At 38.9% G+C, this 13,876-nt stretch overlaps 1 protein-coding gene across 5 annotated transcripts in view; it reads right to left on the bottom strand.

Moving 5' to 3' along the window:
* Nucleotides 1–7,602: 7,602 nt before the first annotated feature.
* The window catches only part of CCAR1 (cell division cycle and apoptosis regulator 1), a 42,283-nt gene continuing 36,009 nt past the window's right edge, over nucleotides 7,603–13,876 (bottom strand). For all 5 annotated transcript variants that reach the window (XM_073353489.2, XM_073353491.2, XM_073353492.2 and 2 more), the window contains 4 exons: nucleotides 13,484–13,604; nucleotides 12,465–12,650; nucleotides 11,658–11,863; nucleotides 7,603–8,964 (listed from right to left, as the gene is read on the bottom strand). In XM_073353489.2, coding sequence (XP_073209590.1) covers nucleotides 8,905–8,964; nucleotides 11,658–11,863; nucleotides 12,465–12,650; nucleotides 13,484–13,604 — 573 coding nt within the window. In that variant the 3' untranslated portion in view covers nucleotides 7,603–8,904. The remainder of the gene's footprint in view (nucleotides 8,965–11,657; nucleotides 11,864–12,464; nucleotides 12,651–13,483; nucleotides 13,605–13,876) is intronic.

Genomic DNA, 13,876 nt, shown 5'->3' with positions numbered 1-13,876 from the left:
CTCAAAAATCCTCTAATTTACTATGAAGGTTGTGTAACTTCTATCCAGGCAGCTTGAAGAGGACATTTTAGGGATTATCCACTGCCTCCCCAGCCCTAAAACTGTAAAAACTAATTTATAGCAACCTTTTGCTCTGTAACTTTAGGACTAGCGGAATGGTCAGTCAGCGATTAATCTGCAGATTTTTTTTTGGTAATCTTAAACCAAATATTCAATTTCTAAAAATAAAAAACCCTTTCACTAGTCTAAAAATATCACAAATTGCTAAATCATGTAACACTTGATCAGTAAAAAAAAGTAAATGATCTTTGTGTGAAACTGAGTTCTGATATAGCAGTTCCCTGCAAAGGGCTTATCAAATACTAGGTTAAGTATCCCTAAAGTCACAAACATATCCTGAGGCTGCACTTTCCTTTATCTCTTTTACTTGGCATCATTTAACCCACACTCTTTTGTTCATAAACTTGTTTTGCTTTCATTATAAAGCATCAGTGCTATGTAAGTTCAGTAAAATGTGTGCTTCTAGAAAGTTAACGGACAGGAGTGTTTTACAACACTAAACTTGTTTACAACTAAACTAAACTAAATAAACAGATTGATAGAGCCAGAAGAGTTCCCAGAAGTCACCTACTACAGGACAGGCCTAACAAAGAAAGTAACAGAACGCCACTAGCTGTCACCTTCAGCCCCCAACTAAAACCCCTCCAACACATTATTAAGTATATACAACCTATCCTGAAGGATGACCCAACAGTCTCACAAATCTCAGGAGACAGGCCAGTCCTTGCCTACAGACAGCCCCCCAACCTGAAGCAAATACTCACCAGCAACCACACACCACACAACAGAACCACTAACCCAGGAACCTATCCTTGCAACAAAGCCCGTTGCCAACTGTGCCCACATATCTATTCAGGGGACACCATCACAGGGCCTAATAACATCAGCCACACTATCAGAAGCTCATTCACTGCACATCCACCAATGTGTATGCCATCATGTGCCAGCAATGCCCCTCTGCCATGTACATTGGTCAAACTGGACAGTCTCTACATAAAAGAATAAATGGACACAAATCAGATGTCAAGAATTATAACATTCATAAACCAGTCGGAGAACACTTCAATCTCTCTGGTCACGCGATTACAGACATGAAAGTTGTGATATTACAACAAAAAAACTTCAAAACCAGACTCCAGCGAGAGATTGTTGAATTGGAATTCATTTGCAAATTGGATACAATTAACTTAGACTTGAATAGAGACTGGGAGTGGTTGAGTCATTATGCAAGGTAACCTATTTCCCCTTGTTCCCCCCCCCCCCCCCCGTTCCTCAGACGTTCTTGTTAAACCCTGGATTTGTGCTGGAAATGGCCCAACTTGATCATACACATTGTAAGGAGAGTGATCACTTTAGATAAGCTATTACCAGCAGGAGAGTGGGGTGGGGAGAGAGAAAACCTTTTGTAGTGGTAAACACCCATTTTTTCATGCTTTGTGTGTATAAAAAGATTTTCTATACTTTCCACAGTATGCATCTGATGAAGTGAGCTCTGGCTCATGAAAGCTTATGCTCAAATAAATTGGTTAGTCTCTAAGGTACTCCTTTTCTTTTTGCTAAACTAAAGTGTTTTACAACAGTAAAGGCAGAGAACCTAACACCCTCTCTCTGAGGGTCCAGTGAGAGGGACTGGTGGTTCTTGCAATAGGACAATTTTGAGGTGAATTCAGGGCTGGAAGAGTACTAAGGTCAGCCTGCAAGGAGTTATCAGGTCGGGCAAAGACAGGGTGAGGCTTGTGGGCTGCTGATAGGCTGCTACAGTCAGAGCTCTGGACCACAACTACACAGCCAAAAGATATGCAGCAGATGGTGACCCAATCCCTTAACTGGCCTGGATGAAGCCCAAAATGTCACACTACCTCTTTTAGAATGAAAGCTTCTCAGGACAGGGACTGACTTGTGTTCTATACAGCCCCAGATATGGTGACGGTGCGATAAGACATCAATCCAGAAAGGATACTTGTAAAACTAACCTTTCTAATGAAGTAATATATTAATTCTTTAAGATAACGATAATTTAGTTTCTATAGACTCTTATGTGACAGAATACTATCTTTTAGTATTGCTCCTCTAGCATAGTCTGACTGACTGAAAATATTCATTTAAAATAACCAATATTGGAACTTTCAATTCTAATAAAACCTAAATTAATACAAACAATTTCAGCACTCAAAAAGCATTGAAGTGGAAAGGAAACTTGTTAATAAAAAACACATGTGTTAATAATAATGAAACTGCAGTAGCCCAAGAAAGAGGAAAATTAAAACTTTTATTGCGTGCTTTGAAGTTAGTCCTAGGACATGTGGTGCTTGCAGATGTTGAATTAAGAACCCTTCTGTTAAGACATTAGATACTGATGCCAAAAGTGAAATCTGAAAAACACCTCAAGCTAAATGTTACCAATCTTTAAAAAGTTAAGCAAAATTGTCAAGATTATGGCTGACTACATTAGTTCCCCATTTTGACTTGATTCTAGGAGTTCGGTATCTAAACAGGGCAACAGTTCCCCTTGTAAATAATATTAGTGTCACTAGATGGCACTATTGCAGATGGCATTACATGCTCTGTTTATCAGAATGTATAAATACAAGCAGCACCATCCCCCATTTTTCTCAATGGGTAGCTGAGATCTGCATCTGGATGAAAATCAGCTGACTAAAACCGAACCAAAACAAGACAAAGATGATTTTGGTAAGAAAAGGGAAATAATCTGAAGAACACCTACACTCTAACAGTGCAGTGTAGCCTAGCAGATAGTTTCTAGTCCTAGCTCTGGCACTGGCCTGCTGGTTGACCTTGGGAAAGCAATTCACCTCTCTCTGCCAGTTTCCGCATCTGTAAAATGGGGATAATTAAACTTACCTCCTTTGTAAAGCCCTTTGAGACCTAATGATGAAAAGAGCTAGATATTAATTTCTCCTACTATCAAATGCATCTGCCCTCCCATTGCTAAATCAGAGAGCAGCCTTGGAGTTCTTTTAGAATCCTCAGTGCTGTTGCATCCTCAAACAGCCATGGTAGCAAAAAAACCAAACCAAACCACCCCAACCACCCCCAAATAGCAAACCAACTTCACTTTCATCCATGACTGGCCAGAAGATTGCGCTCATTTATCAGGCACAGACATGGCCAGTGTAATCCATGCATTTATGATCTCCTTGATTACTTGATTACTGCAACTCATACATTCATTACACACCACACCCACTCTCCTACACCAACCTCTAAACTAATCAAGTTAGTTCTCATACAGGCTGCCAAAGAAGAGTGATTTCATTATTTCCAGTACAGAGTATAAGGAAAGTGCTCATATACAGCAATGATGGGGGCGATGCAAGTACTCAGATAGAAGTGATAGTAATCTGAATTCTATTTCCAGTTATTGTTGCTTGTTGTGTGCTTCACAAACTCTACATATGGCATGGTGAAATGCTACATGAACACCTGCGGTATGAGACAGTTGTTTGTTGTAGTATCAAACTATTATTTGTTCAAGCTAATAACCTGCCATTGAGGGCCAAAAACTGAATGGCAGAAAATACTAAGCAAGCAAATCAGATGATCAGTATTTTTCTGTACTGTTTTTGGAAAGCAGGAGGAAGAGGAGAACCGAACTATTAATGTATTATTAATTGTCAAGTTATGGGTGCAGGGGATTGCTGAAATATACATACAGCTATTTTGGGGGGGGGGGGAGCAGGGAAAAGGAACATTTTCTTCACATCCTTAACTATATACAATATGGATTATTCCTATGTTACATCTGTTAAAGATAGCAAAGGTTTAACAAAGTCTAGCAAGAAAAAAGAAAAATTGGTTTTCTGCATTCCAGATCCTGACTCAAACAACAGCAAAATAGTCAAAGTTCTGAAAAACATCAGGATGATCATAGACAATGTTACACGTACTTTATGGAAGATATTAAATTAAATAATGAATAATACATTCAGCACAACAACATGTTTTGATATTAGAACTATTTTACTGTAATGATTTCAATGAAACAGATTTTTATATAGATAACTATATAAACTGTATTGTAGAAGTTTGTTGGGGGAAAGCTGGAGGTTTTAGCAACTGGCAAAGAGGCATTTACTATTTATACTATTTTTATTATAATAGTACTTTGAATATGTCTACACAGCACTGTAAACCCAGGCTCAGGTTTGAGCTCAAACCTCCCAACCATCCACACGCAAATCCATCTGACTCAGGTTTAGCAAATACTCAAGTTCTAGGACGCATCTGTGGGGGTGAGTCAAAGTCTAAGTGCTGCTGAGACTCTGATCCAAGCCCTGTCATTTTACAGGTGGGTGCAGCTCAAGCCCCAGATATGAGTCAGAAGGTCCACATAGTGCAGTATGGTTGAGAGACCTGTGTCCAGAAATTATAAACCTGGGTTTACAATGCAGCATGGACATTCAATCATGGGCTTTGAAATACTGACTCCATGAGCTTGGGTCCACAATACAGCACAGACATACCATTGAGAGGCCTCAGTCAAGGCCCTTCCCCCCCCCACCCCCAAGTGCTGAACAAATGTCCCTATCATGGAAAACTTACACTCTAAAGAGAAAAAATAGAGGAAGGAGGAGGAACAGAACAGAAAGTAATCAGAACGACAGGCATGTCACGTTAGTTCCATTTCTTTTTTTTGCTCCCAAAGCCAAAAAGTGGGAGAGGGACAATAATAAAAATATGTACAATATTTATAAATATTACCTGAATGTTTCTGATCAACCAATCAGCAGTGAAACAGTTATTCATATTATTTAAAGTCATTTCTCAAGGGTCAGGATTAGTGTGACCCTTAGAGTGTGAATGGGAAGTTCACTATTCAGAGAAGTAGTTACAATCCATCTGCAGACTCAGATCTGTATTTGTTTAGTCAGATCATATTTTTTAGATTATCTTCTCAAACAATCTTATTTCTGGAGCACAATTCCACATCAAAGAGTGAACTTTGCAGCATGGAATCACAAAATACACAGGACCTACCCATAAATAGCATGCCTACAGTCCCAAAGGCTGAGGTGAAGGGTGTAAGGACAGCGGCACAGTCACCCACGCGCAGCAGTCTGTTGTGGTGCTCCACAAGCATTGAGACAGAGTATATCAGAATCAAGGACAACAATGTGGTTTAAAGTCACCATCATGGCTTCCAACATGCAAGTCCCCATCCATGTGCTGTCTTCACTTGTCTTTGTCCCCTCCTACTGCAGCTCAGCTTTTTTCTCCTCCATTTTATTTCTGTGTACCTCTGAACCTCCAAAATATGTAGGCCAAAGGCAATTGTTCACAAGTTATTTTTGTGTATATACAACTGTGGCCTTACAGATGAAAATTATGCATGTTTACAATTTCCTTATTGCAATAAGTGTATAGTACAAGTAAGTTGAGTTTTATTCTAGTGCACTTAGCTTATATCTCAGTATTAATATACTGAACATTCAGAATTCTTTTATCATACACAGACATCCGCTAGCTTGGACCTTACTCAAGAGTTAAATTTGCTCATTCAAATTCATAATGGAGGCTAATCAGACATATCCCTTTCTGTGGGGCTCAGACTCCCTCTGCTGGACTGCTGCATCACCATACTGACTAGGGGGACCAGACATCAAGTGTGAAAAATCGGTACAAGGAGTGTGAGATAATAGGAGCCTATATAAGAAAAAGACCCAAAAATCGGGACATCTGGTCACCGTAATACTGACCCAGATTTATCCTGCTTCCCAGAGCAAGAGTCTCTTTAGATTTACTGCTTTGGAATGTGAAAATTTCTTCTAGAAACTGTCCAGAACTTCAAATGAACTGGATTTTCAGTAATTGGAACCTGTTGATAAATGATTTCAGACAGCTTGAGGATCCTGCCTGCTGACTACATTCTTTAAAGCTCTGTGTGTGTGTGTGTGTGTGTGTGTGTGTCTCTCTCTCTCAAAATGAGGCCTACTCATGATCACCTTTTTACCAGCCTGTCTGCCTCAGCAGATATACCCTCCTTGATAAAGATCATAGAAATGACAGATACAGAGGACAGTGGCCGAGATACTTTAAAGCCGACTATTGAATGTAGGCGTAGCAACCTGCATGGAACCTGGAAGAGCAGAGGTTGCAGAAGAGGCACTATTAAGTCAGTCTGTATGCTCATTGCTAGAATGGTAGCTGCAGTTGCAGCATCTTTGTAAATAGTTCTTTCAATAAAGAGCCAATTTAGTTTTAGAAACATGGGATCCTCTCATGGTATTACCCAGCATACAGTATACAAAACAGACACCTTCCATTACAATGAATGGAAGATGATGTGTCCAAATCCTCACTGTTGGGATCTTACCCATTTCCCCAATAATTGAGGATTGCTCACTACAATACATTTGCATGGTTTCCAGTCTAACTGAGCAAACTCAATTCAAAGGTCAATTTTCACTGCTTTCCTTACAAAGATTATTCTGGTGAAAGATTAGGGAAGAAAGCATTTTTCTGCTGTTCATCCTCAGTTTTCCTCCCCCAGGACTCCAGTGTTTGGCCAGCCTCTGTGTACACAGCAATATTTTTTCTTCAAACAATGTGTCTTTCATTCTTCTTGCCTTTCAGTTTCCTTTCTGGTAAAGTAGTACCCTGAACTGTTCACAGTATTATAGATGTGGTCACATCAAAGCATAGGGAGGACTATAACCATTATGGCCAGTGACACAATGCTTCTCTTTTTAAGTCAACCATCTTGTGTTGCCTTCCTCACAGGACTGAGATAAGGCTTGATGATTTTATGTTTCTGAGTGCTTTCAGATCTTCACATGAGAAGCACCCTAGAAGTCCAAAGTAAATTATTCTCACAGATGTTTCACCCCTACCCACATCACCAACTTAGTCTTTTCTTGATGGATTTTAAGTGAACTAGCTTTTCTGAGGTATTTATGAAGGTTCCATTTTCTTCCCCAATCATGGATTTAATAACTTTTAGGATACTATATAGCAGTTGTTAAAACACTCCTTTTGAAAAAATTAAAACAAGTTACACAAAAACTGACTTTTTCCTCTCAGTTCATTATGAAAGCATAGTGTGCAAAATCTTTAGTTTTAAAATTCAGTCGACACATATACTGTATTGGCCAAACGGTACGAAGGTAAAAAAAGTATGAACATTTATTTTTAGCCACAGAAGAATTTTAGCCAGTGAAGCTTTTATCAAAGTCTACTAAAATTTCATTAGATTGTTTTTAAAATTGATTTCATTATTGTCCTTGTTAAATAAAACCTGACACTGAAAAAGGCAAGAAATAGACTTTTCATCTTTTTTACTCACTGTGTGTGTGTGTTTAATGCAAGTTAATTAGTGCCTGTCTTGATTATAGGTCTTTGCTTTTTAAAACAAAATAATAAAAAGGTATTAAGATGTTGCATATACTATTTCATCTTAATTGAAACAAAACTGGGGGGAGAGGGGGGAGTTTTTGCATGCTATTTTAATGGTTAAAAACGTTGCACTAGTTTGGCTTCAAATAACCAAAACACAAACAAGTGATAAAAGCACCAATTTAAGACTTTTTTTAAACAAAACAATTTCAGGCATTTTAATACATTTTTTTAAGGAACCACAAGTTCCATGTAGGTTATTTATACATATTATGGCACTTCGAATCTTTTAACAGGTATTTAGTTACTCAGGATATCTAGGTATAAAATCAGTTGGCTAAAATTCTCCATTCTAGCAAGAAAAAACAATTTGTTTACCCCCAACGTTTTTTTGTTTTTTTTCTGAAAAGTTGCATCAAACTATGATTTCTCATACTTCATATTTGGATACGTTGCATTGACAAAGATGCCAAGTCAACTTTTAATTTAGATCACTGGTAATTTTTACACACACACACACACACACACACTATACCTCAACCGTTACCATCAAAACAAGAACTGTCCTGTCCCTTATAATTTAATATTTAGTTATCCATTCTTCTGTAGGACTGTTTCAATCTTAGAAGGAATTGCACAAGCTACAAAAGAAGTCAAATTCAATTAAAGAAGACAATTTAAAATTTTCTCCAGATAAAGCATTATATGACATCCACTGGCCTGGTATCCAACCATACATTTTAATACACCACATTTGTTATTTAAAAAGTAGCATATATATATCAATCGGGAAATAAGAACAGTTAAAGGAACACAGATGACTTACATTAAAACAGGCCCGTATATTTTCATATAAATCCCACAGCCCTACTACCAACACCGTAGAGGGTTTCTATTGCTTTCTTAATTCATCTGAACTACTATATATTGTGAGGCTTTAATAGGAGCAGCCTTGGGGGAGAAAATTACAATTGGAAGGGAAAAGAAAGTTATGACAAGTAAAAAAATTCAAGCATTTTTAAAAAAATCTTTACTTGCAAAATTAAGCCACATGCTATTGTATGATTTATATTTGAATTTTAAAAGACTAATTAGACAAATAAAAATAAAACCCTAAAAATGGCAATTCTATAAATAATGAACATTTTGATTTCACTAGACTTTAATGAAAAACCATTTGGTAATTAAATACTTGCTACTGTCCATTAAGTTGATGAACTTTATTAGGGTTAAAACTGTAACAAAGTTCATCCTAAAACATTTTGCAATGCAAAATTATTTTCTCTCAAGGAGTGTCTAAATAAATTGAATGCTATGAATTACAAGCAATCTTCAGAAGCTGACTCACATTCATAAAACTTTATACATCTTTTTAGAACTAAGATATTTATACTACTAAAAAAAACCAAACATGCATCACTTCCATACACTCTGATATCATGATTTATATTACATTATGTAACACCTTTCTTCTAAACAGCAGCAGTTTTATCATACATTTGCTCCATTTTCTTTGGATTTTTGATCTTTATCTTCATTCTTTACAATATCCTATAAAAAGGGGGGGAAAAGGCAGTAGTGTAAGTTCCATTAGCAGCAGTATCCCTAAGCTAAAACCAATTTAAAGGCCCTAAACTTACAATGAAAACAAGGTACACTGTTTTACTTGTTAAACTGTCAGGTGTGTTTTATGAAAACTATTATTTCTAAGCTGCAACACGATTCCTTCCTGAAAAATTAAGGGCCCACAGATTAAGACAGGCACAAAATTAGGTTTATTTAAATTACCTGTTTTATGTCCCCATAGAATTTTTTTTTTTTTTTTTTTAAAAGAAATCCAAAACATCTAGAGTGGAATGTTTTGCAACCCAAACCCTGTTACCTCATGCCAGTATATGAGAATCAAAGCAAAACTGACTAAATTGGCTTGATTATTTTCATTGTTAAAAATAAGTAAAATGTAAAAAAGAAATAATCATGAACAATAAAAAGCACACTGGATTCTTAAAATTCAGTTTTAATGATCTAAGATGCTGTTTTTAACATGTAAATTACAGTTAAAAAATAACTTTAAATGACTGGGTCCATTCAGTTACTTATCATCTTCCTCTCATCTGAAAGTAGCACTCCGGAGGGCATTCTGCACCAAAAATTTAAAATTTTTGCACACAATATTTCAAAATTCTGCACAATTCTGCAAATTGTATTTGTTACATAAATGTGGAGGCTCCAGCATGGCATTGGGGAGCACAGGCTACTGGCTGCACAGAGGTGGGAGATCACTGTGCAGCTCCCCGACCCCGGACACTGACTCAGCAGTGAGGCTACACCCAACCCTGACAGCTCAAGGACTGGGCTGCCCCAGAAACACCCACCCTGCCCCCCCTCCATGCTAGATGCACCAGGTGTGGGCTGGCAGGCTCAGCAAGGCAGGATCCAAGTGTGGAGGGGCTCAGTATGGGGGAATCCAGGTGTGGGTTGAGAATGTTCTGTTTGGGGCAATCTAGGTGCGGACGGCTCAGTGGGGGATCCGGGTGCAGGAGGGCTCTGGATGCACAGGGGCTTGTTGGGGGTTCTGGGTGCTATGGTAATGGGACTCTGCAGGGGGGTCAGGTGAAGGTGGTTGGGGCTCAGAATGGGGGGGTCTGGATGTGGTGTGGGGGGAGACAGCTCAGCAGGGGTGTCTGGGGCTCAGTGGAGGGTCCAGATGCTGGGGGAGTAGGGGATCCAGGTGAAGCTGATTGGGGTTCGGGGTGGGGTGGAGATCTGGGTGTGGGTGGCTCATCAGGGTGATGCAGATCAGCAGGAGGGTCTGGATGAACAGGGACTGGGTGGGTGGGGGAGCAGCTCCTTGCATAAGGATCCCTCCCCCTGCAGCTGAGGAGTGATGAGTGCAGCAAGTGGGGATGAGGGGAGTTTGCAGAGCTTCCTGCAGCTGGGGAAGAAATTTGGGGGTGGGTCTGACCCAGCCCCAGATGCCATGAAGGGGATGAGGAAGTCTCGTCCTCCCCAGCCAGGACTAGCAGTTGAGCCTGGCGCAGGGTAGGGAGCTGGATATTCCCCAGTCCTGTCCCCTGCCTCAGTGATTTACCTTCTGCCAGCTGCCCTGGGCACCTGAAACATACTGCTGGGGAGGGGCACATGACCACTCTTGTGGCTTCCCTTTGCTTCCCCATCAAAAAGTAATTTTTCTGCAGGGAAGCAAAGAAATCTGCGGGGGACATAAATCATGTGCAGTGGTGCAGAATTCCCCCAGGAGTAAAGTAGGAGATTCACAAGTCAGCACTACATCTAAGTAGCAGCTTCTGTGAGGCCTCCCACAGAGACATTTCTGTGGTGAAAATAAATTATGGAGAAACTACCATCTCTTCATGGATAAAATTGAAGCTAGCTTTCCTTTATAAGTCTAACTTTGTCCACTGCCCTCATCTTCAAAACTACAATTCTCCTGAAATTTCACTTAAATGATTTTATGGTAGAGTAGAATTTTTCTGGTACATCAAACAAATCTGGCATGTTGCCTAATCTTTATTTTTAATGGACCCTTCCAACATGCCAAATGGTATCACTGAATCAACCTATAGCTGAAAGCAAGAAACTTTTCAGTTCTAATAACACCACTAAGTGTCAGAAATAGCCTACATTTATGCAAGCATTATTTAGTTAGGCCTTATAACATCCCAGTGAAGTAGATAAATAATATCACTCCAGTTATAAATAAAGTGAAACTGATGTTTACAGATGTAAGCTACTTGTCCAAGGCCACAAAGGAAGTTATTGTCACAAGAAGGATTAGATTCCAGGCCTCCTGACACCCAGAGTTCTAGGCCTTATTCACCACACCAGAATGCCTCCCATGCAAGTCTCTGGAAATACTCTACCTACCTACATCACAAGGATTCCCATATGATCCTTTTGCTCAACATAAGATTTAAGGCGGTGTAAGGCAGATTTCAGCCAGTGGGTGATATAAAGGCACAATTATGGTGGTTTTAGATACCTGAACTGTTAATTTTCATAGTTAAGGTTACACCTAAAAATAGTTTCCTGGTTTTCTTTCTTTTTTTTTTTTTTGAACTACACCACTCTTATTAAAATTTCTTTCCCTTAAATGACCAATACATATTTAGAGCCTTAACTACAAATTCATATGTACATGTGTCTGGGAATATTCTGAAAACTCATTTTAAAATAGCTTAGTTTATAAAGCAATACATATAACTGAAGAGTTGCAAGATTCTAACCTTTTTAAGAACGCTGTGTATTTCATCCATAACTGTGGCTAAATTTTTGATTGTCTTATTCAGCTGGCCCTCAAATTGCAAATTGGTATCTTCTGAGGTCTTCAAATTCTCTTGTACTTGGTTTAGGTCCTTTTTTACTTCTTTAAGCTCTCCAGACAGGTTTTTGTTAGAATTCTCCAACTGTAATATGGTCTTTTCATCTTCATCTGAAAAAAAGACAGACAGACAATCTCAAGTCATCTCAAATACCTTATAATATGCCCCTTACCATTCCTTTCTGCATCCTAGAAAAAACATTAATACAATTTTTTAAAAGGTAGTATTAAGCATTAGCACTAATAAAATGTGATAACTAATATTTAAGCTCCTCGCAGTTTGAGAAGTAAAATAGTCTCCGTTATACTGTTCCACATGGGGCATTAAATAATTCACTCCCCAGAAAATGTCCTCAGGTGAAATAACCTGATATTTTATGCAATTCAATACTGAACTCTGAGCAGGTCTGTTCTTTGTCGGACATGGATTTGCACTTAATTTGATCAGAAAAGGCAAACACCACAAAGGACTAACATGGCTAACAATGGTACTCCAACCTATTTGATTGGCCAATCAAGTGTTCGCTGTGCAAGTTCAAAGTGTGGGAGAGAAATAGGGGGGAAAACAGAATTTAATAATGCAAAACTGTTTTATAACACTGGGTCATAAACCAAATTCGAGAAGGTTTGAATGTTATGTACTGTATATGTAGTATTTTATAATAAACATTTCAGAAAAATCATGGTACATCTTCAAAGTACATTCTCAAACCTGTTTTCTCTTCCAGCAACTGAAGTTTTTGTTCTATTTCAGACCGCACTCTTTCACTCTTCTCTAGTTTCTGCAAGAGGCTCCCTACATCCACCATAGCTCCATTGTACACAATTAGGCCAACATTTTCTTCTGTACCCTTAGATTCTTGTTTTATAGTAGGGGATGGTAGCAGCAATCTATTGCCTAAAATAAATTAAGTAATGTTACAAAATATGTAAAACCATTAAAAATTGGGTCAGTTTTCAACCGACCAGGATATGAAGAATGTGTTCAAAACCTTCTAAAAAGACCCTAATCTAAATATTTGAGAACCAAGGTGCTCTCTGCATATGTGAGGGAGGAGATAAAAAGCAGGCAGAGTCAGGTGTGGGGCCTGAGAAGAGCAAAAGCCGCTTGCATAACATTCTTCCCATCCTCCATTTATTGAAGGATGGCTGCATGCATTGAATTCCATGCTAAGGGAGAGGGATAGAGTGGCTGCCCTCTGCAGTATCATTCCCCACAAACACGTTCCCCACAGGAAAGTAATCTTTATAATCAGCAAGCTCATCCACTTTCCCGTTCCAATATACAGGGTTTGCACAGTAAACATAGCGGGGAGCATGGGGAGCCAGAAGCCCTGGGTTCTGCAAACTGTCCAAGATCTATGCAGACCTCACAGGATCTACTCGTTTGAAGTGCTGAACTTGTAACTTTAAGGGAATAAATGTTTTATCCCCTCTTATCTCTGTAATATAGCAGTGATTTTAGGTGAAGTTTTGCAACCAGGCAAATTAGTACTAACTACGTAACAGAGTGGTCCCCAAACTTTTTTGTGCCTCCACCTTACCCCTGTCTGTGTTCCCTACCCCGCCAGCCACAGTTGGGGGCGGGGCCAGAAGCAGATCCAGGGGTAGAGTGGAGCTGGGTGGCACTCCCTTCCCACCCCTGTGGGCTGGCCCGGGTCCCACCACGCCCGTCTGAACATTTCTCTGCACCCCCCATAGATGGCACACCCCAGTTTGGGGATCACTGACCTAACATATCTTCCTGCAGGGCTTCAGACTCTTCCTGATTTTCTTCATCTTTTGAGGTATCAGTTAATCTTCTGTAAAAGCAAGATTCTCGAAGTACTACCTTATTAAGTAGTTTCTTAACCTAAAATATAACAAAGGAAATCAATATTATGTTACTTTGTTGAATAATTCTATTATAATAGTTTCATATATTTAGAATAGTATTTTAAAACAAATATTTGATTTAAAATATTAAATTAAGTGATTGCATTAAAATGCAAAAAAGGTTACTGATTGCAACTTATAAATTTTTCCCTGACTTGTTTAAACAGCACTAACTTGCCCACAATGAATATGCAACAACCTTTAAATATATTATACACTCTTTTTCTGCAGCATTCCTGCCTCATTGCA

This window comes from Lepidochelys kempii, chromosome 7, assembly GCF_965140285.1.
Source record: "Lepidochelys kempii isolate rLepKem1 chromosome 7, rLepKem1.hap1, whole genome shotgun sequence".
NCBI classification, from domain to species: domain Eukaryota; kingdom Metazoa; phylum Chordata; order Testudines; family Cheloniidae; genus Lepidochelys; species Lepidochelys kempii.
The sequence above is the reverse complement of the archived record's forward strand: the minus strand, read 5'-3'. Positions and strand labels throughout refer to the sequence as shown.